The 23,152-nt window shown below is 40.5% G+C and overlaps 1 protein-coding gene and 1 pseudogene across 5 annotated transcripts in view; one reads left to right on the plus strand and one right to left on the minus strand.

Annotated features, from left to right (window-relative positions):
* Window positions 1-23,152, plus strand: part of PHLPP2 (PH domain and leucine rich repeat protein phosphatase 2) — a 77,310-nt gene that overhangs the window by 30,285 nt on the left and 23,873 nt on the right. For all 5 annotated transcript variants that reach the window (XM_039479099.2, XM_074405875.1, XM_074405878.1 and 2 more), the window contains exons 4-9: window positions 2,481-2,671; window positions 10,463-10,588; window positions 14,237-14,391; window positions 16,581-16,727; window positions 17,133-17,363; window positions 19,776-19,978. In XM_039479099.2, coding sequence (XP_039335033.1) covers window positions 2,481-2,671; window positions 10,463-10,588; window positions 14,237-14,391; window positions 16,581-16,727; window positions 17,133-17,363; window positions 19,776-19,978 — 1,053 coding nt within the window. The remainder of the gene's footprint in view (window positions 1-2,480; window positions 2,672-10,462; window positions 10,589-14,236; window positions 14,392-16,580; window positions 16,728-17,132; window positions 17,364-19,775; window positions 19,979-23,152) is intronic.
* LOC101029317 (transcription factor BTF3 pseudogene) lies at window positions 5,127-5,674 on the minus strand (annotated as a pseudogene).

The following is a 23,152-nucleotide window of genomic DNA, read 5'->3' on the forward strand; positions in this document are numbered from 1 at the left end:
CTAGCTCTGTCTCCTAGGCTGTAGTGCAGTGGTGCTATCTTGGCTCACTGCAACCTCTACCTCCCAGGTTCAAGCTGTTCTCATGTCTCAAGCCTTCTGAGTAATTGGGATTATAGGCGTGTGCCACCCACTATGCCCAACTAATTTTTGTTTTTTGTTTTTTGTTTTTGAGATGGAGTCTCACTCTGTTGCCCAGGCTGGAGTGCAGTGGCATGATCTCGGCTCACTGCAACCTCCTCCCGGGTTCAGGCAAGTCACCTGCTTCAGCCTCCTGAGTAGCTGGGACTACAGGTGCCCGCCACCACGCCTGCCTAAATTTTGTGTTTTTAGTAGAGATGGGGTTTTACCATGTTGGCCAGGCTGGTCTCAAACTCTGGACCTCAGCTGCTCTGCCCACCTCGGCCTCCCAAAGTGCTGGGATTACAGGCATGAGCCACCACACCCAGCCTAATTTTGTATTTTTAGTAGAGACAGGGTTTTACCACGTTGGTCAGGCTGGTCTTGAACTCCTGACCTCGTGATCTGCCCACCTTGGCCTCCCGAAGTGCTGGAATTACAGGCACTGGGCAGGAGCAGGCATGTTGAATTTTAAGTGATGTTAAACATGCGGTTGGAGATACCTGGATTTGTTGGAAATGTGGAACTAGAGTTTAGGAATATAGATTTGGGAGAATCAGACTCTCTGAGAAAGGTGGAATTTAGAATATAGTCAGCTGTCCCTATCCACAATGGATCAAAAATAGTTAAAAAGTGAAAAAAATAAAAAATATAGCATAACAACTATTTACATAGCATTTACATTGTTTTAGGCATTATAAGTAATCTAGAGATGATTAAAGTATACAGGAAGATGTGTGTAGGTTATGTGCAAATACCATTTTGTTTTGTGTAAGAGATTTCAGCATCTATGGATTTTGGTATCCTCGGGGGTCCTGGAATCACTCACCTGCCAATGACAAGGAATGACTGGGTAGATGAAAGGATTGCCCTAGAGTAGAAGGAGAAATGATTATCCCATATAGTGTATTAACATACACAATTTTATTGAATAATACGGTTTTAAGGCTTTGAAGTAATCTAGCTTATTTCCTTATATTATATTTGGGAAACACATGGTTAAATAGGCAAAGTTTACCTAAGCTTGTATAATCAATTATGTGATAATATCAGAAGTACAACACAGTCTTTCTACCTTCTGGGTTACTGTTTGCACCACCTCATACTGCTGCTTCTGCTCATTTCTGTGTATAGTTGTCTTTTTGTTTGTTTGTTTGTTTGTTTTGCTTAAAGAAACAGGGTCTTTCTATGATGCCCAGGCTGGCCTTGAACTCCTGGGCTCAAACAGTCTTCCAGCCTCAGCCTCCTGAGTACCTGGACTACAGGTGCACACTGATTTTAATGGTGCTTTTACCAAGAACTTCATGTCTTTCCTGTTTTAATGTGATTTGTTCACTGTATCTCAGTCATCTGAAGACCTCTGATGGGAAGTAGAATTTCCATCACTGGCCGGGCGCAGTGGCTCAAGCCTGTAATCCCAGCACTTTGGGAGGCCGAGGCAGGTGGATCATGAGGTCAAGAGATCGAGACCATCCTAGTCAACATGGTGAAACCCCGCCTCTACTAAAAATACAAAACATTAGCTGGGCGTGGTGGCGCGTGCCTGTAATCCCAGCTACTCAGGAGGCTGAGGCAGGAGAATTGCCTGAACCCAGAAGGCGGAGGTTGCAGTGAACCGAGATCGCGCCATTGCACTCCAGCCTGGGTAACAAGAGCGAAACTCTGTCTCAAAAAAAAAAAAAGAATTTACATCACCATAATTGGAATAGTTGATTGAAGTACCACACATGAGCTTTTCCATGTTAGTGGCAGAGAGATGGAGGATTAGGTAGAAAATTAGAGTACTCCTATAATTGCTGATTTCTTCCTTCTGAAATAGACTAATAATAGTAGTGGTTGTCATTTATTTCATGTTCCTTTTGTACCGAAAACTATGCTTAGTATTTTTTATTAATTATTTTAATTTTATAAGAATCTCCAGAAGGTAGGTTGTGTTAAGATTCAAACTGTATAAATGAGTAAAGGCCTTAATGGGAATAAATAGTTCATGGAAACAAAGTGACAGAACCAGCATTCAAATTCAAGTATATCTGACTCCAGAGTTCATGATCTTAACCACTCTACCATACTGCCTTTCTCTAGGTACATAGGAGTTACAGCTGTTGGAAGATGGGTTAATTTAACAATGGCATCCAAACTAAAATTTTGCTTTGTAGACCAAAATTTACAGGTACTGCCACTGTATATAATTAAGTGATGGATAATCTTTGAGGATTAGATCTAATTTTGTCATAACTATATTGCTTGGTTACTTATACCTATAAGTAAGGTTGTTGAATGTTGACACATAGTACTTCCTTTTTTCCTTTCTGTATTCTTATACTACTTTAGCGGTGTATTCTGAAGTATTGTTTTCTTTTCAGAAAAACCATGCCAGATGGATCATCTGGATCGAATCCTGCTGTCTGGCATCTATAATGTACGCAAGGGAAAGACCCAGCTGCATAAGTGGGCTGAACGCCTAGTTGTCCTCTGTGGTACCTGCCTTATCGTTTCCTCAGTGAAGGATTGTCAAACTGGAAAGATGCACATTTTGCCTCTGGTAGGGGGAAAGGTAAGACTCACAAAGGTGAATTGTTTTTCATTTCTCATCTTAGGAAAATATCACATAGGCTTTTCATAGCTTTTATTCTTATCTTTTCAAATAAGCCAGTATGGGCATTATTAAAGATTATATCGGCCGGGCGCGGTGGCTGAAGCCTGTAATCCCAGCACTTTGGGAGGCTGAGGCGGGTGGATCACGAGGTCGAGAGATCGAGACCATCCTGGTCAACATGGTGAAACCCCGTCTCTACTAAAAATACAAAACATTAGCTGGGCATGGTGGCGCTTGCCTGTAATCCCAGCTACTCAGGAGGCTGAGGCAGGAGAATTGCTTGAACCCAGGAGGCAGAGGTTGCGGTGAGCCGAGATCGCGCCATTACACTCCAGCCTGGGTAACAAGAGCAAAACTCCGTCCCAAAAAAAAAAAAAGATTATATCAGAGACTCTCTGAGAGGTTCAGAGGCAGTTATGCTCCAAATCCTGCTGCAGAACATCTGTTCAAGACATTGCAACCTCAACTTCTGGGCACTACATTCTGTGGCTGACGACAGCTAGAGTAGACAGTGGATGCTACCATTAGAAGCTGCCTTTGGAAATCAGAAATAGCTGCCAGCATCCATCACCAAATAGATTCTTTGTGGGATTTTCTTTTTCCCAATTAAATTAAAATTCAGAGTCTGAGGTAGTCATAAGATATGATCCAGCAGCCAGGGAGCCATGCCATTTCTTCAATCTGTCCTAGAGGATTCTCCATCCCAGAAAAGGAGTTCACTTATTAGACAGAATGACAAAATGACCATAAACAAATATATTAATATTTATAGGAAGCTATACATGATTTTATTCTGTTTTGAATCTTGTATGTCATAAACCAATCTGAATTTAAGAGGACTTCCAGACAAAATTACCTCATGAATTCATACTTTGGATCAGACATCTAGTCTGATCCAAATACACAACAATATAGATAGAATATATATATTAAAAAGATAAATAGCTGGGCATGGTGGCACGTGCCTGTAGTCCCAACTACTCAGGAGGCTGAGGTGGGAGGATTGCTTGAGCCCAGGATTTCTGGGCTGTAGTGTGCTGTGCCGATTGAGTGTCCATACTAAGTTTGGCATCAGTATGGTAACCTCCTGGGATCAGGGGACCACCAGGTTGACTAAGGGTGAACCGGCCCAGGTTGGAAATGGAGCAGGTCAAAACTCCCATTCTGATCAGTAGTGGGATCACACCTGTGAATAGCCACTGCACCCCAGCCTGGGCAACATAGCGAGAATCCGTCTCTAAAAACAATAAAATAAAATAAATAAATAACTAAATAAGCTAGGTATGGTGGCTTGTGCCTGTATTCCCAGCTACTCAGGAGGCTGAGGTGGGAGGATCACTTGAGGCCAGGAGTTTGAGAACAGTCTGAGCAACATTAGCAAGACCCTGTTTTGGCTTGGCAAGGTGGCTCATGCCTATAGTCCTAGCACTTTGGGAGACCTGGGGGGCATATCACTTGAGGTCAGGAGTTTAAAACCAGCCTGGCCAACATGGTAAAATCTTGTTCATACTAAAAATTAAAAAAAGAAACTAGCTGGGCCTGGTGGTGGGTGTCCATAATCCCAGCTACTTGGGAGGCTGAGGCAGGAGAATCACTTAATCTCAGGAGGCAAGCTTGAACCTGGTTGCAGTGAGCCAAAATCGCACCATTGCACTCCAGCCTGGGAGACAGAGCAAGACTCTGTTTCAAAAAAAGGAAAAAATAGCCAGTTTTGGTGGTGCAAACTGTATAAATGAGTAAAGCTTAATGGGAATAAAACGAAGTCTCGGCTGCTTGGGAGGCTGAGGTGGGAGGATGGCTTGAGCCCAGGAGTTCGAGCTGCAGTGAGCTGTGATCGTGCTGCTGTGTCCTAGCCTTATGTGACAGAGTGAGACCCTTTCTCTTAAACAAAGGAAAAATAAAAAATAAATATATGAAAAGACCTAGCCGGGCTTAGAAATACAGAAAAGAAGTATAAAATGATCAGAAGGTCTGAGTCTATGGGCCTCCTGGGCTCTGAAAGGTTGTGGCAGCCCAGGAGTTTGGCTCTTATAAGTATTTAGGTCTAATAGTTTTCTGCTCATAGTGAGGGACCTGGGTTAGGTTTATGGCCTAAAGCCAGGCTGATGAGTATTTTTTGTTTCTGAAAGAAAGCTAAACCAAAAATTGCCATTAAACACTGACTGGAACCAAGGCTTATTTCTCTCTCTCTTTTTTTTTTTAAAACTAGGCAAAGAACTTTATTAACCTTGGTTTCAAACTTGATTCCCAGGCTTCTTCGGCTTAATTAGCTGCAAAGAATGAATTGTGTATAAGCAAAAAACTGAAAAGAGCTGCAGTGTTAAAGGGGCTTGGGCTTAAAAATATTAGAGATCTAGATTTTATCAGATTCATAAACAAAAATTTCTTAAAAAGCAGCCATAATATAAAATAGCAGCTCCCAGTAACTTCTTCAAGTTTTATGTTCAGAAGTTGACTCAATTCAGTTTGCCTCATTCTTGGAAGCCTCATCAAAATTCTCCACAAGATCTGGAACTTCATCATCCTCCTCCTCTCCAGTAGCAAGTGGTGCTTTTCCATCCACAGATTGTTTGGGCAGAGCCTCAGCCAGTCTCCTGAAACTAGTCAGACTGTCTGCCCCAAGGTGGTTTAGGATGCTGGGTAGCATTTCTGTCAGCTGCTTTGTCTCAGCATGGCCTGTAATGGTGAAAGTGTTCGCTGCCAGAGATGCCTGAACTTTAGAGTTGTTAAAGTGGATCACTGTTCCTTGGTTTGTAAACATATTCACCTCTTCAATACCAGAGATATTGTTTACCCCTAACTTCTTTAAGGAGAACTGAAGTTTTTTATCATCTGCTGTGGCTGTTCTATGAACCACCTTCTTCTTTCTGCGAGCAGTTCCTTTCCCACCAATGCGCACTTGTGCCTGCAGTTTGGCGAGTTTTTCCTGGTTCATGATTGTTTCTTTTATCTTGTCGGAGCAGATAAGGAGTCGCGCGGGGGACTAGGGTTGGTGCTCAAGGGGTCTCGGGTGGACCAGCTGGATTAGGCGCACACATGAGGGGACCAAGGCTTATTTCTAGCTGTGGTCCTAGAGAGGTGGGAAAATCCAGTTATATGGCCTATGTCCGGGAAATGAATGAAGTCCCTACTAGTTTAATGAATGAATGTTTGTAACTCCAGTTTCATCCATGGGGCTGGAACCTACCACTGCCAGTATGAGGTCTTGGGGGCTGAAGGACAAAGTGAAGAAAGTAAATAGAATTACTTGAGAGGGAAAGAGTGAATGAGGACAAGATTGGGAATTGGTGGAGAGGAAGCAGCAGATAGGGTGAGAGAGATAATGAACCTCCTGTTCAGTGAACCTGAAAAGTAAACTGCCTCTCATACACATACAAAAAAAAGAAAAAAGAAAAAAAAAACCACAGAGAAATTTAATACTAGGGAAGATTTCTACAAACTCAACCATCAGAAGATAAACTCACTTCAGATTGAAATGGAAATAAATGAACATCCTGAAAAAACTTGAAAATAAATGTGTTTAGAATTTTCTAGGCGAGAATGGAAGAACAAAAATGGAAAACAAATTCCGAAATAAGAATATCTGCCTATGAAGGAACCAAATAGAATATTGGAAATAGAAATACAGTTACTAAAATTTAAAACTTACATGGTTTAAACTTTAGATTAGACAGAGAATTGATGAAGAGTAATTTTGTCTATTCTGTTTGCTAATAAAATTTTGTTCAGGGTAGCAGTGTGCCTAGGATCAAAAGTTAAACCCTGCCCTCTTGTAGCTACTGAGATATAGGCATAAGTATCCTGAAAGGACTTTTGGAAAAGCTCTTTAAAATGGGATAGATTTTTAAAGAGCTTGACCTTTAAAGTTTGGAAAGAGATGACTTGACCCTTTGCCTTACTCTTCCTTTGTGGAGCACAGTCCCTCAGTGTCCTAGGTGGAGCAGTCATGTGATGACTGTGAGTTGGCAAGCAGATGTCAAATGTAGCGTTTGAGGAAGAAGGAGCCTGGGTCCTTGCTGACATAAGGAGCTGCTGTGCTAGTCCTGGACTGACTCCTGTTTCTTTTAAAGCCACTGTTTAGTAGCTGAATGTAATTAACTGATGTACTGAAGAATTTCATAGACAAAAATTAAAAGAGAACCCTTCAGAAAGGCTCTGGTATATATCTAATAGGAGTTCTAGAGAAGAGAGGAAGATAAAAGAGAAGAAATATCTGTAAAAATAAGAGCTGAAAATTTTCTAGAAATGACAAACACGAGTGTTTAAATGTGGCAATGTGTTAAGTGAGGTATGATACACTCTTGGGATAAGGGATAGAAACATGAAATAATCTTAAAGTTTATTAGAAAAATTTAACAGTAGAGGAGAAAAAGGATATGGAAAACTTTGTAAAACTAAAGGCAAAAAGAATTGAGAAAAAGGAGCAAAATAATTAGCATGGTAAATTATCACAAATTATAGCGATAGGAGTAAATCTGAATATATCAGTAATCACAATGATTGTGATAGTCAAATGTTATTTTAAATACTATTTGCTGCTTATAAGAGATATAATTAGAACTTACTCTTAGAAGGTTGAAGGTAAAATAATGAAAGAATATATACTCGTCAAATAGTAACCAAAAGAAAATTGGTGTGATTGTATTAATGGCATATGAAACAGTTATATGAATGTTTATATGCAAAAAGGACTTGTATTCAGAATATATAAGGAACTTTTGCAACTAAGTAACAAAAAGACAAATAACCCAGTTAAAAACTGGGCAAAAGATTTGAAGAGATCCATCACCAAAGCAGATGCAGATATACAGGTAGCAAATAAACACGTGAAAAGATCTTCAGCCTCATTAGTTATTAGGAAGATGCAAATGCAAATCACAGTGAGTTACTGCACACCACTAGAATGGCTAAAATTAAAAGTCTGATGAATAGCAAGTTTGGCAGTGATGCAAAGCAACTGGAACATTTATACATCATGGTAGGAATGAAGTTACTTTGCAAAACAGTTTATTCATTTTTATAATTTTACATTCATATGTAAAATTAAACATGCTTTTCATTTTTATTTTTATTTTTTATTTTTTTTATTTTTTTGAGATGGAGTTTTGCTCTTGTTACCCAAGCTGGAGTGCAATGGCGCGATCTCGGCTCACCGCAACCTCTGCCTCCTGGGTTCAGGCAATTCTCCTGCCTCAGCCTTCTGAGTAGCTGGGATTACAGGCATGTTCCACCATACCCAGCTAATTTTTTGTATTTTTAGTAGAGATGGGGTTTCACCATGTTGACCAGGATGGTCTCGATCTCTTGATCTTGTGATTCACCCGCCTCGGCCTCCCAAAGTGCTGGGATTACAGGCGTGAGCCACCGTGCCCGGCATATGCTTTTCAAATGACCCAGTAATTCTACTTCTAGTTTTTTATCCAAAAGAAATGAACATATGTTCTTACAAAGACTTGTACGTGAATGTTCATAGCAGTTTTATTCATAATGGCCAAAAACCAGGAACAACTTAAATACTTATTGACTTGTGGATTGATAAACAAATATGATGTAGCTATATCATGAAATAGAGCTAAGCAAAAACAAACAAAAAAACTTGCTAATAGAAGAACAAGGATAAATCTTAAAAGTATAATTCCTAGTGAAAGAAGCCAGATACAAAAGTCTATTTATTGAATTATTGGATTTATGTGAAATTCTGAAAAAGGCAAAAAATTACAGTGATAGAAAACACATCAGCGGTTGCCAGGGTTGGCAGTGAGGGGACTGACTGTAAAGGAGCACAGGGGTAGTTTTGGGGTCATGAAGTTGCATACTGTATTCATTAATTTATAAAAACTCATGAAATTGGTCACTTAGAATCAGTGAATTTAAAAAAAATCAGGGCCAGGCATGGCACAGTGGCTCACACCTGTAATCCCAGCAATTTGGGAGGCTGAGGTGGGAGAATTGCTTGAGTCTAGGAGTTTAAGACCAGCCTGGGCAACATAAATGGGACTCTTGTCTCTACAAAAAATTAAAAAAATTAGCCAGGAACACTGGCACACACTTGTAGTCGTAGCTACTCAGGAAGCTGAGGCAGGAGGATCACTTGAACTTACAAGGTTGAGGCTGCAGTGAGTCATGATCATGCATTGTACTCCAGTCTGGGTGACAGAGTGACCTGTCTGAAACAAAACAAAACAAAACAAAAACAGTGATTTTTTTTTTTTTTTTTAAGGTTATACCTCAATAAAACTTATCTCCAAAAGGACTTTTTTTTTTTGAGATGGTGTCTCGCTCTGTCACGCAGTGGTGTGATCTTGGCTCACTGCAACCTCCGTCTCCCGGGTTCAAGCAGTTCTCCTGCCTCAGCCTCCCAAATAGCTGGATCAAAAGGACTTTAATGCAAAAAGCATTAGTAGGGATAAAGAGGCTTACTACAAAGTGGTAAAAGAAATATTTCACCATCACTATTTAATAATTCCAAAGTTGTACATATGTAATAATAGAATCTCAATATCTGTAATACAAAAATTAAAATAATTACTCAGGGAAGTTGACAAATTAACTTATAGTGAGAGATTTACAAACCTTTCTCAGTGTTTAACATTATATAATTCTCTGTAATTTTCTGTGTCAAGCATTCCAAAATAAAATACTTAAAATATTATGCTAAAACAATCAGTATCTATTCTTTATTTCAGTAATGTTCTTTATTTTGGCACACTCCTTCAGTTGCAATGATTTGTTACTAGTGAAAAATGGTTATGTTGTATCACAATTTAATATTGTGAAAATTATTTAATTTTAATGGATCTTTTCAATATGATTCTCTTTTCTTGAAGTATTTTGTTTCTGCTGCTTGATTCAATCTTTAGTTGGCACAGAAACCTAATGTAAGTTTCCGTCTGATTTGCCAAGATTCAGTAGCTATGATGTAACTGAGATACCAGACAAAGATGTGTGGTTCCATAACTATAAAAAGGCTGCTTCCTCATCAAAGTTACATAGTTTCTATGGTTGGAATTCGGGGGAGAATTTCTCTTTTTTTTTTGGAGACATAATCTTGCACTGTCACCTGGACTGGAATGCAGTGGTGCAGTCTCAGCTTGCTGCAACCTCTGCCTCCCGGGTTCAAGTGATTCTCCTGCCTCAGCTGCCCAAGTAGCTAGAATTACAGGAGCCTGCCACCATACCCAGCCAATTTTTTGTATTTGTAGTAGAGACGGGGTTTTACTATGTTGGCCAGGCTGGTCTCAAACTCCTGACCTTGTAATCCGCCTGCCTTGGCCTCCCAAAGTGCTGGGATTACAGGTGTGAGCCACTATGCCCAGCCGAGAATTTCTTTAAGGAGCTATTTTTGTGCTGTGAATTCCTGCCACCACTCCAAATAGGAATGGGGAAAGTTTTTGCCTCTTTTCTCAAGCTTAGTAAAAGAGATTTGAATAGAACTCAAGAGAACTTGGTAAGAATCCATGCAGTATGGGATTCACAGTGAACTGGAATCCTGCTTCCTGACCGGCAAGTCCTGAGGACAAGAGGTGCTACCCAGCTGCTGGGGATAGAGCAAAAGCACAGCTAATGTGTTAAGATCATTGTGTATTCATGTGTGACCCATTGGCAGATGGAGGGCAACAAGAGGGTAGAGAGAAAAAATTAAAAAGTCTGTTTAAAAAAATTCAGTTGTTTGTCTTGTAATTGCCTTTTGCTTTTTGACTCAGATTTTTTTTTTTTTTAGTGATTCTGGTTTTCTCCCCTCCTCTTCAGATAGAAGAAGTGAAGCGACGGCAGTACTCCCTTGCTTTCAGCTCAGCCGGAGCCCAAGCTCAGACCTATCATGTCAGCTTTGAGACTTTGGCCGAGTACCAGCGATGGCATCGGCAAGCATCCAAGGTGAAAATGGTGGGATGTTCTGAGATGGAGATAAGAATAGAGAACCCCAAGAGAAATGTATTTTCAAACTGATGGCTGGGTGAGGTGGCTCACACCTGTAATCCCACCCTTTGGGAGGCCGAGGCAGGCGGATCACCTGAGATTGGAAGTTTTGAGACCAGCCTGACCAACATGGAGAAACCCTGTCTCTACTAAAAATACAAAATTAGCTGGACATGGTGGTGCATGCCTGTAATCCCAGCTACTTGGGAGGCTGAGGCAGGAGAATCACTTGAACCCAGGAGGTTGCGATAAGCCAAGACTGTGCCATTGTACTCCAGCCTGGACAATAAGAGCAAAACTCTGTCTCAAAAAAACAAAACAGAAACAAACAAAAAAAAACTAAACTTATTCCCAAGATAGCAAGTTACAATTTTTTTTTTTTTTTTTTTTTTTTTGAGACAGAGTTTCACTCTTGTTACCCAGGCTGCAGTGCAATGGCGCAATCTCGGCTCACCGCAACCTCCGCCTCCTGGGTTCAGGCAATTCTCCTGCCTCAGCCTCCTGAGTAGCTGGGATTACAGGCACGTGCCACCATGCCCAGCTAATGTTTTGTATTTTTAGTAGAGACGGGGTTTCACTATGTTGACCGGGATGGTCTCGATCTCATGACCTCGTGATCCACCCGCCTCGGCCCCCCAAAGTGCTGGGATTACAGGCTTGCGCCACCGCGCCTGGCCAGCAAGTTACAATTTTTATTTTCCTTTCTAGGCCTTTTCTGAGTATATAATGAATAAAATAATGGAATTCTACCAGGTCTTTAACTTATTTATATTTGCATAGTACAAAATGCTGTCAAAAATGTTTTCAAGGGCATTTTCATCTGTACTATCTCTGTAAGGTAGGGCCTTAGAAGGAATTAAGACGCAGAGAGATTTGATTCTTGAAGGAATTGAGATACAATGAGATTTAAATGACCTTCCCTCAACTATAGTAGTCAGTGATAGATGGATTCATTCTGTAACTTGTGTCTCAGTGCTTCTTGGTCTGCAGATGTTCAGAACAGCCTTGGTGAACCACTTCAAATTTGCATTTATTGATGGGACAGTGACCTCTAATGCTGTTACAAGCCATTATTCCTGTATGCTGAGAATAATTAGTCATTGAGCATAATTTCTGCTCATTAGCCTTTAAAGAGCAATAAAGTGTATTGTGATTTTCAATTTCTCCTCTTCTAGCCGTTGTTACCAGATTTTGTTTAAGAGATTGTTACAGTATAAGGACATGCTGTCAAAACATGAATGACTTTTCTTTTTTTTTTTTGGAGTACAGTGATACAGCCTTGGCTTACTGTAACCTTTGTCTCCGGGTTCAAGCAGTTCTCCTGCCTCAGCCTCTGGAGTAGCTGGGATTACAGGCGGGCACGACCACACCTAGCTAATTTTTGTATTTTTAGTAGAGATGGGGTTTCACAGTGTTGGTCAGGCTGGTCTCGAACTTCTGACCTCAGGTGATCCACCTACCTTGGCCTCCCAAAGTGCTGGGATTAAGACGGGAGCCACTATGCCTAGCCATGAATGACTTTTTAGTGATAGATTAGATTTTTTTTTTTTTTTTTTTTTAGTTTTGCTCTTGTTGCCCAGGCTGGAGTGCGGTGGCACAGTCTTGGTTCACTGCAACCTCTGCCTCCCAGGTACAAGCGATTCTGTTGCCTCAGCCTCCTGAGTTGCTGGGACTAGAGGTGTGTGCCACCATGCCTGGCTAATTTTTTTGTATTTTTAGTAGACACAGGGTTTCACTATGTTGGGCAGGCTGGTCTCGAACTCCTGACCTCAGGTGATCCACCTGCCTTGGCCTCCCAAAGTGCTGGGATTATAGGCGTGAGCCACTTCACCCAGCCTTGTTTGTTTTTTTAGATCAATTTTTATAACCCATGTTATATTTGCATACTGTTATAGGAACTTCTTTTGATTTTATTTAATATTTTGTAGTTGTATTGGCTCTAAAATCTGCTCTGAATAAAACTGATTTCAATTTTAAGCAGCTATTTCATTCTCCTGCTCTTTTAAAGAGAAGTTAATTTTTTTTAGTATCTTTTGCATGTTTAGCAGTGTACTGTGTGTTTGGTTATTTACTTTTTTCTTTGTTTTGAGGTGAAGTCTGGCTCTGTTGCCCAGGCTGGAGTACAGTGGTGTGATCTCTGCTCACCGCAACCTCGACCTCCCTGGTTCAAGCAATTCCCCTGCCTCAGCCTCCCAAGTAGCTGGGATTACAGGTGCACACCACCATGCCTGGCTAAGTTTTTTGTATTTTTAGTAGAGATGGGGTTTGACCATGTTGGCCAGACTGGTCTTAAGCTCCTGACCTCAGGCTTTCCACCCACCTTGGCCTCCCATAGTGCCGGGGTTATAGGCGTGAGCCACTTTGCCCAGCCCATTATTTACTTGTATCTTCAAAACAGATGAAGAAACTGTGCTGATAAGTAGCAGAGCTACTGTGGCTACAAAAGGCCATGTCTTTTCATATCACACTGCCTCTTAAAATTTTTTCGAGTTATTTCTAATCATTTTAAGATTACTTCTTGCAGCTGAGTGTGGTGACTCACAGCTGTAATCCCAGCACTTTGGGAGGCCAAGGCGGGCAGATTACCTGAGGTCAGGAGTTCATGACCAACCTGATCAACATAGTGAAACCCTGTGTCTACTAAAAATACAAAAATTAGCTGGGGCTGGGCATGGTGACTCATGCCTGTAATTCCATGTAGACAGGATGTAGACATTCAGTACTAGCTCAGAAGGCTCTTCGGGAGACCAGGGCGGTAAGATCATGAGGTCAGGAGTTCGAGACCAGCCGGGCCAATATGGTGAAATCCCATCTTTACTAAAAAATAAAACAAAAATTAGCCGGGCATGATGGTGTGCACCTGTAATCCCAGCTACGCAGGAGGCTGAGGCAGGAGAATTGCTTGAGTCCCGGAGACAGAGGTTGCAGTAAGCCAGGATTGTGCCACTGCACTCCAGCCTGGCTGACAGAGCATGACTCTGTCTCAAAGGAAAAAAAGAAAGATTACTTCTTGCATGAAGTGTTAACTTTCCATCTTTAATGATTTGTGTTTTTCCTTTTTTACCTTGTACTTGTAGATACTTTATAACTTATACCTTTGCTTTTTTTTTTTTTTTTTTTGAGACGGAGTTTCGCTCTTGTTACCCAGGCTGGAGTGCAATGGCGCGATCTCGGCTGACCGCAACCTCCGCCTCCTGGGTTCAGGCAACTCTCCTGCCTCAGCCTCCTGAGTAGCTGGGATTACAGGCACGCGCTACCATGCCCAGCTAATTTTTGGATTTTTAGTGGAGACGGGGTTTCACCATGTTGACCAGGATGGTCTTGATCTCTTGACCTCGTGATCCACCCGCCTTGGCCTCCCAAAGTGCTGGGATCACAGGCTTGAGCCACCGCGCCGGGCCATACCTTTGCTTTTTAAGCAGCTTATGGTTTTAAGAAAAAGTAAAAATTAACTGGTTTTTATAAATAAATAATTGGATCTTATTAACTTTTTTTCTTTCTTATCTTTTGAATTAGTGTCTTTTTGTGTAAATGCCATTTCGTTCTGTGCTGGGTGATAGACATTCAGTACTAGCTTAGAAGGGTCTTCTCTTTGACCTTATTCAGGTGGTGTCCCAGCGAATCAGTACCGTGGATCTCTCCTGTTACAGCCTCGAGGAGGTTCCTGAGCATCTCTTCTACAGTCAAGATATCACCTACCTCAACTTGCGACACAACTTCATGCAGTTAGAAAGACCCGGAGGCCTCGACACACTCTACAAGTATGTGGAGAATGGGTTTCCAGACTGACATGTTCAAATCAAGTTATAATCAGTATCTTATGGCTTCCACCTGCTACTATTGTATGTATATTCTAAAATTTTCACTCCCTTTTAAAGAGGAAGTAAAATTTTTTATTCACACAGTTCTACCTGCTCTTCCCCCCAACATAAAACAAAAGATTGATGTAAATGCTCTGTGAGCTGCCAGTTGATATTGGTCATCTTTTCGTGTAAATCATTGACATTGTTGTGTGATCAGCAGCTAAATTACATCAAGAGATTTAGTATATAGGAACGTTTTGAATGAGAAATATAAAATTTAAATAACATAAAGGAGATAGGCCTTATTTTAAGAATTTCAGTCTGAGAGACAAGGCTCTGTCTTTCCTTGTACCTTCTACTGCCAGCCCTTAAGCTGTGAAGCTTCTTTCTTCTAATAAAGGAACCATTTTAGCCCTACAATGCTATGACCTACTTGTTATTTCATCTCCCTTATTAAAATACGTACCTCATTCCCACCCTCCACTCATCCCATCTCACTCCTCCACTTAAAAATGGATGGCAGTTGCTGGGCACGGTGGCTCAAGCCTGTAATCCCAGCACTTTGGGAGGCCGAGGCGGGTGGATCACGAGGTCAAGAGATCGAGACCACCCTGGTCAACATGGTGAAACCCCATCTCTACTAAAAATACAAAAAACTAGCTGGGCATGGTGGCGCGTGCCTGTAATCCCAGCTACTCAGGAGGCTGAGGCAGGAGAATTGCCTGAACCCAGGAGGCGGAGGTTGCGGTGAGCTGAGATCGCACTATTGCACTCCAGCCTGGGTAACAACAGCGAAACTCCGTCTCAAAAAAAAAAAAATGGATGGCAGTGAATAAATGTGTGTTGTAAATAATTGGCTTCCAGAGGAGAAGGGAGAAATTGGAAATGAAAGCATTTGAAATGATTTAAATTAGATGGTGACTAAAAGGATAATATACATTAAAATGACTTATTTTATATACTTCCTTAATAGCTAATAATTCTAGAGTAATGTCCAGAAAATGTTGTGATTTTTTGAAATCTCATCTGATACTTATTTTAGAAAGTTTTTCAAGTACAAGTCTCTAGTAATGATACAGTTATTTTAGTAACATTGGCATGTAAATGAAGACAAGCTATAATTTTAAGGAAGTTGGTTTCCAGCATTTCTTTGTGAGTTGCTATGAAAAGAATTGGTCCAGTTTGAGGCCTGGATCATAAATTTTAAATTTAAAGTACCAAACCAAAGGAATAATCAGTAATTAAGGTTAGGTCATCTGAAAATTAAACATTGAAAATGTGTAAGCAGAGCATTAGAGTGAGGTACCAGGGATTCAAGTATAGAAGCAGGTGATACAGATCTTCATCACGGAGAACATCTTACCCTTACCATTTTGCACTTGTATGATAACAAAATATCCTATTCTCCAGTGGAATTACCAGAGTCTTTCATAAAAACTTCTTTGTAATGAAACCTTTAAGATCTTAATTATAATACAATGGATATCAAGAAGAAACTCAAGAGATTGATTTTATAACAATACTGTCTCTGGGTAAGGCCGTATAGATACTTTTACTTCCATTAACAAAATAGAAGCACTAAAAATTACCATTTTGTGTTGTGTATCAGATCACGTAATGGTAAAATGCTGTCATATTTACATTTTCAGACTAACTGATTTATTCATTTTGTGTGACATTTGAGCCAACATAATTTCAGTATGAAAAAAGTTGCTTATATATGAGATTTGATCTACATAATTGTTAGCTATTACTTTGCCTATGGTTGATTAATTCCTGCAAGGCTTTTATATATTACATGTAGAAATTTAATAATGGAAAAAGATTTCAAGCATATCAAGTATGATGTAATTCAAAAGAATTGTACCTGCATGAGCTGTTTTTCAAGACTGTCTACCTTTTTAAGGAGAAAAGAGAACTCTTATAATTCTAGACCTGGTTTCCTTCATCACATGGACTGTGCCTTAGTTACCTTGGTGTCCTCTGTCCTCACTCAATGTTTGATGTGTAGTGAGTGCTCAGTATCTTTGGAATAAATTCTATGATAGACATTTACAGTAGATTATCAGAGGCCATTGATGTCCTGCACAAAGATACAGTAACAGATTTATTGAAATGCAATATACATTTTTGCCTTCGCTCTTTAGATTTTCTCAACTGAAGGGCCTGAACTTGTCCCACAATAAACTTGGGTTGTTTCCTATATTGTTATGCGAGATCTCTACCCTGACTGAGCTCAACCTTTCCTGTAATGGATTTCATGACCTACCAAGTCAAATTGGCAATCTGCTAAAGTAAGTAACTTTATTAGATTGCTCTTTTCCCTTGCAGAATTAGAAACTTGCCTGGGGTTTGGAAATGAAGGTAGTACCATGGGACTTGCAGTGAAATAAATAATGTACTTATTAGGATTCTAGTCAGCAACAGTTTTTGACCTCAGAGATCTACCTGCCTATAGCAGTGACTGATCCCTCAGCTTCGACAGCAGAGGTCTTAAACTCTCTTTAATGTTGGAGGGACCATTTGTGTAAGTTATGTGTAAGTCATCTATTAAGTCTGTATAGATGGAGAGTTAGGACATTTTACTACTTTTGAATTGATAACAAATTAATGACATAAATCAGAATTCATAACTCTGGTTCTGTCCATTCCAGTGAAACCTTTCATAAAGTAGACTTGTTTTGTTTTTTTTCCCATAGTCTTCAAACCCTCTGTCTTGATGGCAACTATCTGACTACTTTACCTGAAGAATTGGGAAATCTACAACAGCTTTCCTCCTTGGGAATTTCCTTCAACAACTTTAGTCAAATTCCTGAGGTTTATGAGAAACTTACTATGTTAGATAAAGTGGTTATGGCAGGAAATTGCCTGGAAGTCCTGAACTTAGGGGTGCTCAATAGGATGAGCCATATCAAGCATGTGGATTTAAGGTAAGGTTGTTCTTTAGCATAGCTTCCTTTAGATTGACTCTGTGGACCTTTATGTCTTCTCTTTATGAAGATTTGTTTAAAACATTAGGGTTTTTAAACTTTTGTTGTCGTCGTTGTTTTGAGACAGGATCTCACTTGTCACCCAGGCTAGCGTGTAGTGGCATGATCTCAGCCCACTGCAGGCTTGACCTCCCATTCTCAGGCGATTCTTCCACTTCAGCCACCCCAGTAGCTAGGACTTCAGGTGTGCACCACCATGTTTGGCTAATTTTTTTCTATTTTTAGTAGATTTGGGGTTTCACCATGTTGTGCAGGCTAGTCTTGCACACCTGGACTCAAGCAGTCAGCCAACCTCAGCCTCCCAATGTGCTGGGATTACAGGTGTGAGCAGCCATGCCTAGCCCTAACATTAGGTTTTTTGAACAGTGTAGGAATATATATTTTCAAAGGTAGAATAAGACTTTACTTACCGCTCAGTAGCAGAGAGATTAAGGATCAGGTAGCTGTACCATATGATAGACTATCAAATTGCCTTTGACAAAGGTTGTTTTCACTTACCCTCCCAGCAATATGTATTTTTTATTTTTTTAAATTTTTTTTTAGAGACGGGGTTTCGCTGTGTTGCCCAGGCTGGTCTTGAATTCCCGGGGCTCAAGTAATTCTCCTGTCTTGGCCTCATAAAATGTTGGGGTTACAGGTGTGAGCCACTGTGCCTAACCCCTCTAACACTTTATGAGAATTCCCATTTTCTCATATATTTGTCAGTGCTGGATTTTAGCATTTCTTTTTCTTTATCATCAGTCTAGTAGTTTGAAGAAAGTATTTCATTATTTGTATCAACATTTATTTATTTAGCAGTGAGGTTGAACATCTTTTTATATGTTTATTAGTAGTTTAAAGTTCTCCATAAATGACCATTTTTCTGTTGAGTCTTGATATCCATTGGGTTTCTTCTTGATATCCATTGTATTACAATTAAGATGTTAAAGGTTTTATTACTAAGAACTTTTCTTGTATATTTTTAAAAACTGTTTATTATGGAAAAGGAGAGTTTGATTTTCTAGTCATAATCTTTTCCTAAAGTAAGCTGATAAAAAGACACCTGCTGGATGTTCTGTTATTTGCAGTAAACCACCTTATAAAGACAGTAAGAGAGAATTTTTTTTAAGTACACCTGAGACTTAAGAGAGAGATTTATAGAAATACAAGAAAATGAGAATGCACCTGTGTAAATTAAATCGTAGACTTGTATGGAAAATAACCCAGAGGCCATTTTCTATAATTTGCCTTTGAACTATTCCATATATATACAGATTATTTCCTTGTCTGTTAATTAATTTTATGTGAACCTTAACACTAGAGATAGAGCAGGCATAGCAACAGGAGGAAGTATGGTCCATCCTTATACTCTAGACATGGTACTGTTGTGACTGCTTTGCTACTCACTAACCAAAAAGGTTGTGTTCATCTTCCTTTTCTTTTTTTTTTTTTTTTTTGAGACGGAGTTTCGCTCTTGTTACCCAGGCTGGAGTGCAATGGCACGATCTCGGCTCACCGCAACCTCCGCCTCCTGGGCTCAGGCAATTCTCCTGCCTCAGCCACCTGAGTAGCTGGGATTACAGGCACGTGCCACCATGCCCAGCTAATTTTTTGTATTTTTAGTAGAGACGGGGTTTCACCATGTTGACCAGGATGGTCTCGATCTCTCGACCTCGTGATCCACCCGCCTCAGCCTCCCAAAGTGCTGGGATTACAGGCTTGAGCCACCGCGCCCGGCCCATCTTCCTTTTCTTTTGTCTTCCTTACTGCCCATCTGACCTTATTAGGTATTTGGATATAAGCGTTTAACTGTTTGTCCATATGACCTCTTTTTCTTCTCTTTGTTAATTTGTATATGTATTTGCCAGTCTGGATTGTTTAACCTGGCTGTACCTTGAATTGTTTATAAACTGTAGTTATTTATATAGTACCTTGCAAAATTAGGCAAGAAGTCAAGTTCCTAAATTGTTTAGGAAAGGGTGCTGGGCGCAGTGGCTCACACCTGTAATCCCAGCACTTTGGGAGGCTGAGATGGGCAGATCACCTGAGGTCAGGAGTTCAAGACCAGCCTGCCCAACATGGTGAAACCCCATTTCTACTAAAAGTATAAAAAATTAGCTGGACGTGGTGGGCGCGCCTGTAATTCCAGCTACTCGGGAAGCTGAGGCAGGAGAATTACTTGAACCTGGGAGATGGAGGTTGCAGTGAGCCCAAATTGCATGACTGCACTCCAGCCTGGGTGACAAGAGCGAAACTCCGTCTCAAAAACAAAAGGAAACAGAGAAAAGGATAATACCTGTCTTATTTTTTATTTTGGTAAGCACATTTAATAGACTCATATTTCTGATTATTTTCTTATTTCTGCATATTAAGGATGAACCATTTGAAAACCATGGTTGTTGAAAACCTGGAGGGAAATAAATACATCACTCACATGGATCTGCGGGACAACCGACTGACTGACTTGGATCTTAGCTCCTTATGCAGCTTGGAACAGCTGCACTGTGAGCGGAACCAGCTGAGGGAGCTAACACTCAGCGGCTTCTCTCTTCGGACCCTCTATGCCAGTTCCAATAGTGAGTTCTCTATCCAGCCTTTTGTTTTTTCTCTTTCAGCTGTAGTCAGCACTTTCTAAGAACAGTGGTGTCCGTGGTGTTCCTCAGCCACTCTGCAAGATGGAATTTGTGGCTCACTGAGGCAAAGCTTTATCTTTTCACTTTGCTGTCAATACTTAAGTGGTTGCAATATGCATAAAAAGACATGGCAGGATACTCTGAGCTTTACTAATTGAGCATAGTAAGAGGCATTTCACAGAATAGTGGTGGGAAGCTGGGCAAGAATGTTCAAAACAGAACATCAATAATAGTTTAAAACAGGGGTTGGCAAACTATACCCCATCACTGCATCTGGCCTACCCCCTCTTTTTGTATGGCCCATAAGAAATGATTTTTACTCTTTTTTTTTTTTTTTTTTTTGGTGGAGACAGGGTTTCTCCATGTTGATCATGCTGGTCTTGAATTCCTGACCTCAGGTGATCCGCCTACCTCGGCCTCCCAAAGTGCTGGGATTACAGGTGTGAGCCACCACGCCTGGCCGGTTTTTACATTTTTTAAATGGTTGGTTAAAAAAATGTCAAAAGGAGAGTTTTGTGGCCCAGCATGGGGGCTCACACCTGTAATCCCAGCACTTTGGGAGGCTAAGGTGGGCAGATCACCTGAGCTCAGGAGTTTGAGATCAGCCTGGGCAACATGATGAAACCCCATCTCTACAAAAATACAAAAATTAGCTGAGCGTGGTGGCATGCTTACTGTCCCAGCTACTTGGGAGGCTGAGATGGGAGATTACTTGAGCCTGGAAGGCAGGGTTTACACTGAGCTGAGATCGTGCCATTGCACTCCATTCTGGGTGAGACCTCATCTGAGTGAGAGCCCATCTCAAAAAAAGAAGAATTTTGTGACATGCGGAAATTACTATGAATTTCAAGCTTCTGTATTTCTAAATGAAGTTTCATTGGAATGCAGCCATAGTGGTTTGTTTGCATGTTATTTATACATTCTTGTGCTACAGCGGCAGAATCGAATAGTAGTTAGACTGTCTTATGGTCCGCGAATTCTAAAATGTTTACTATTTAGCCTTTTACAAAAAGAGTTTGCCAATTTGTGGTTTAGAAGCTTGTGTAGCCTCATTGCTAGAATGAGGAGCCTCTGATTTCAATACGATTTGCCCTAAGAATATTTTTCAATGAAAAGGTCCTCATATTTTTGGGGGCCATTCAGTTTATGGAAAGTTCTTCTTTACTGTAGAAGATATAATTACTTTTGATATATGTTTAAGGAAGGAGAGGGAAATATGTTAAATTTACTGTCAGAAAGCAAATTTAAATAACATTTTATACTTACCATATTTTAAAAAAGGTAATGCTAATTATTTCTGGAGGTGAAGAGAAGCATCTTCCTGAGCTCTCACACACTGCCAGTAAGAGTTGACTGGTAAAACCAATCCAGAAAGCAGTGTGACAGTGTTAGAGATGTCAAGACACCCACATACCATATTCTAGAAGTTCCCTGCTTGAGATAGATCTCAAAGACACATGTGTACAAGGAGATGCATACTAGATTGTTTATCACTTTTTGTGAGCACAAAAAAGTAGGATTTTTCTTTTTTTTTTGACATGGAGGGTAGCTCTGTTGCCCAGGCTGGAGCGCAGTCGTCAGATCTCAGCTCACTGCAATCTCTACTGCTTAGGTTCAAGTGATTCTCTTGTCTTAGTTCCTGAGTAGCTGGGATTATAGGAGTGTGCCACCATGCCCAGCTAATTTTTGTGTTTTCAGTAGCGACAGGGTTTCACCATATTGGCCAGGCTGTTCTCGAACTCCTAACCTCCAGTGATCTGCCTACCTGAGCCTCCTGAAGTGTTGGGATTACAGGCTTGAGCTGTTGCGCCTGGCCTAAAAGTAGAATTATTAATAGGAAAATGGGTAAATCAGTAATTATATGTTTATGCAATAGAATATTGCACAGCAATGGAAATGAATGTAGTAAAGCTTTGTATTGGTTAATATGGATAAATTGCAAACATTTTTTGAGCAAGGAAAAGTACATAACTAAATGTCAATTGTGATAGTTATATCAAAATTTAAAACGCTCACAGAAATATTATTTTCTTAGCTATAAGTATGCCATAACAGTATGAAAGAATACGTAAGAGTGATGAAAACCATATTCAGGATGATGTTTACCTCTTGGTATGTGTGGTATTTCAATTCTTAAAAATATAATCTGGGCTGGGTGCTGTGGCTCATGCCTGTAATCCCAGCACTATGGGAGGCCAAGGCAGGTGTATCACCTGAGGTCAGGAGTTCGAGACCAGCCTGGCTAACATGGTGAAACCCCGTTTCTAAGAATATAAAAAATTAGCTGGGTGTGGTGGTGTGCACCTGTAATCCCAGCTACTCAGGAGGCTGAGGCAGGAGAATCACTTGAAACTGGGAGGCAGAGGTACAGTGAGCCAAGATAGCGCCATTGCACTCCAGCTTGGGCAACAAGAGCGAAACTCTTCAAAAAACAAAAAGCCTGGAGTGTATAAAGAAGAAAGTAGATTTGTTAAAAGCTCTATGATAGGTGAAAGAGGATTTATTATTTTATTCTCTTTATTTTTCTGCATCTGTAAACTAGATTATATAGATAAATGAAATTTGAAGACTTCTGTTTTCATTGCCTTTTATTATGTTACTTACAGAGCTTCAAATTGTAGCTTAGATTAATTACTTGGTCAGAAGAGGGTTAAAACTGATGGTGTTTATAGATGCCTGACATGGCAGTAAGTCCTAGCCATGGAGATTTTTGTTACCAGGCTCATCTCTATCCTTAATGTGTCTAAAGATTCTGAATTCTACCGGGCGCGGTGGCTCAAGCCTGTAATCCCAGCACTTTGGGAGGCCGAGGCAGGTGGATCACGAGGTCAAGAGATCGAGACCATCCTGGTCAACATGGTGAAACCCCGTCTCTATAAAAATACAAAAAATTACCTGGGCATGGTGGCGCGTGCCTGTAATCGCAGCCACTCGGGAGGCTGAGGCAGGAGAATTGCCTGAACGCAGGAGGCGGAGGTTGTGGTGAGCTGAGATTGCGCCATTGCACTCCAGCCTGGGTAACAAGAGCGAAACTCCATCTCAAAAATTTAAAAAAAAAAGATTCTGAATTCCTGGCCCTACTGGAAAAGACCTCATCTACAGGCACGCAGTCATAAA

Source organism: Saimiri boliviensis, chromosome 1 (genome assembly GCF_048565385.1).
Source record: "Saimiri boliviensis isolate mSaiBol1 chromosome 1, mSaiBol1.pri, whole genome shotgun sequence".
Classification (NCBI taxonomy): domain Eukaryota; kingdom Metazoa; phylum Chordata; class Mammalia; order Primates; family Cebidae; genus Saimiri; species Saimiri boliviensis.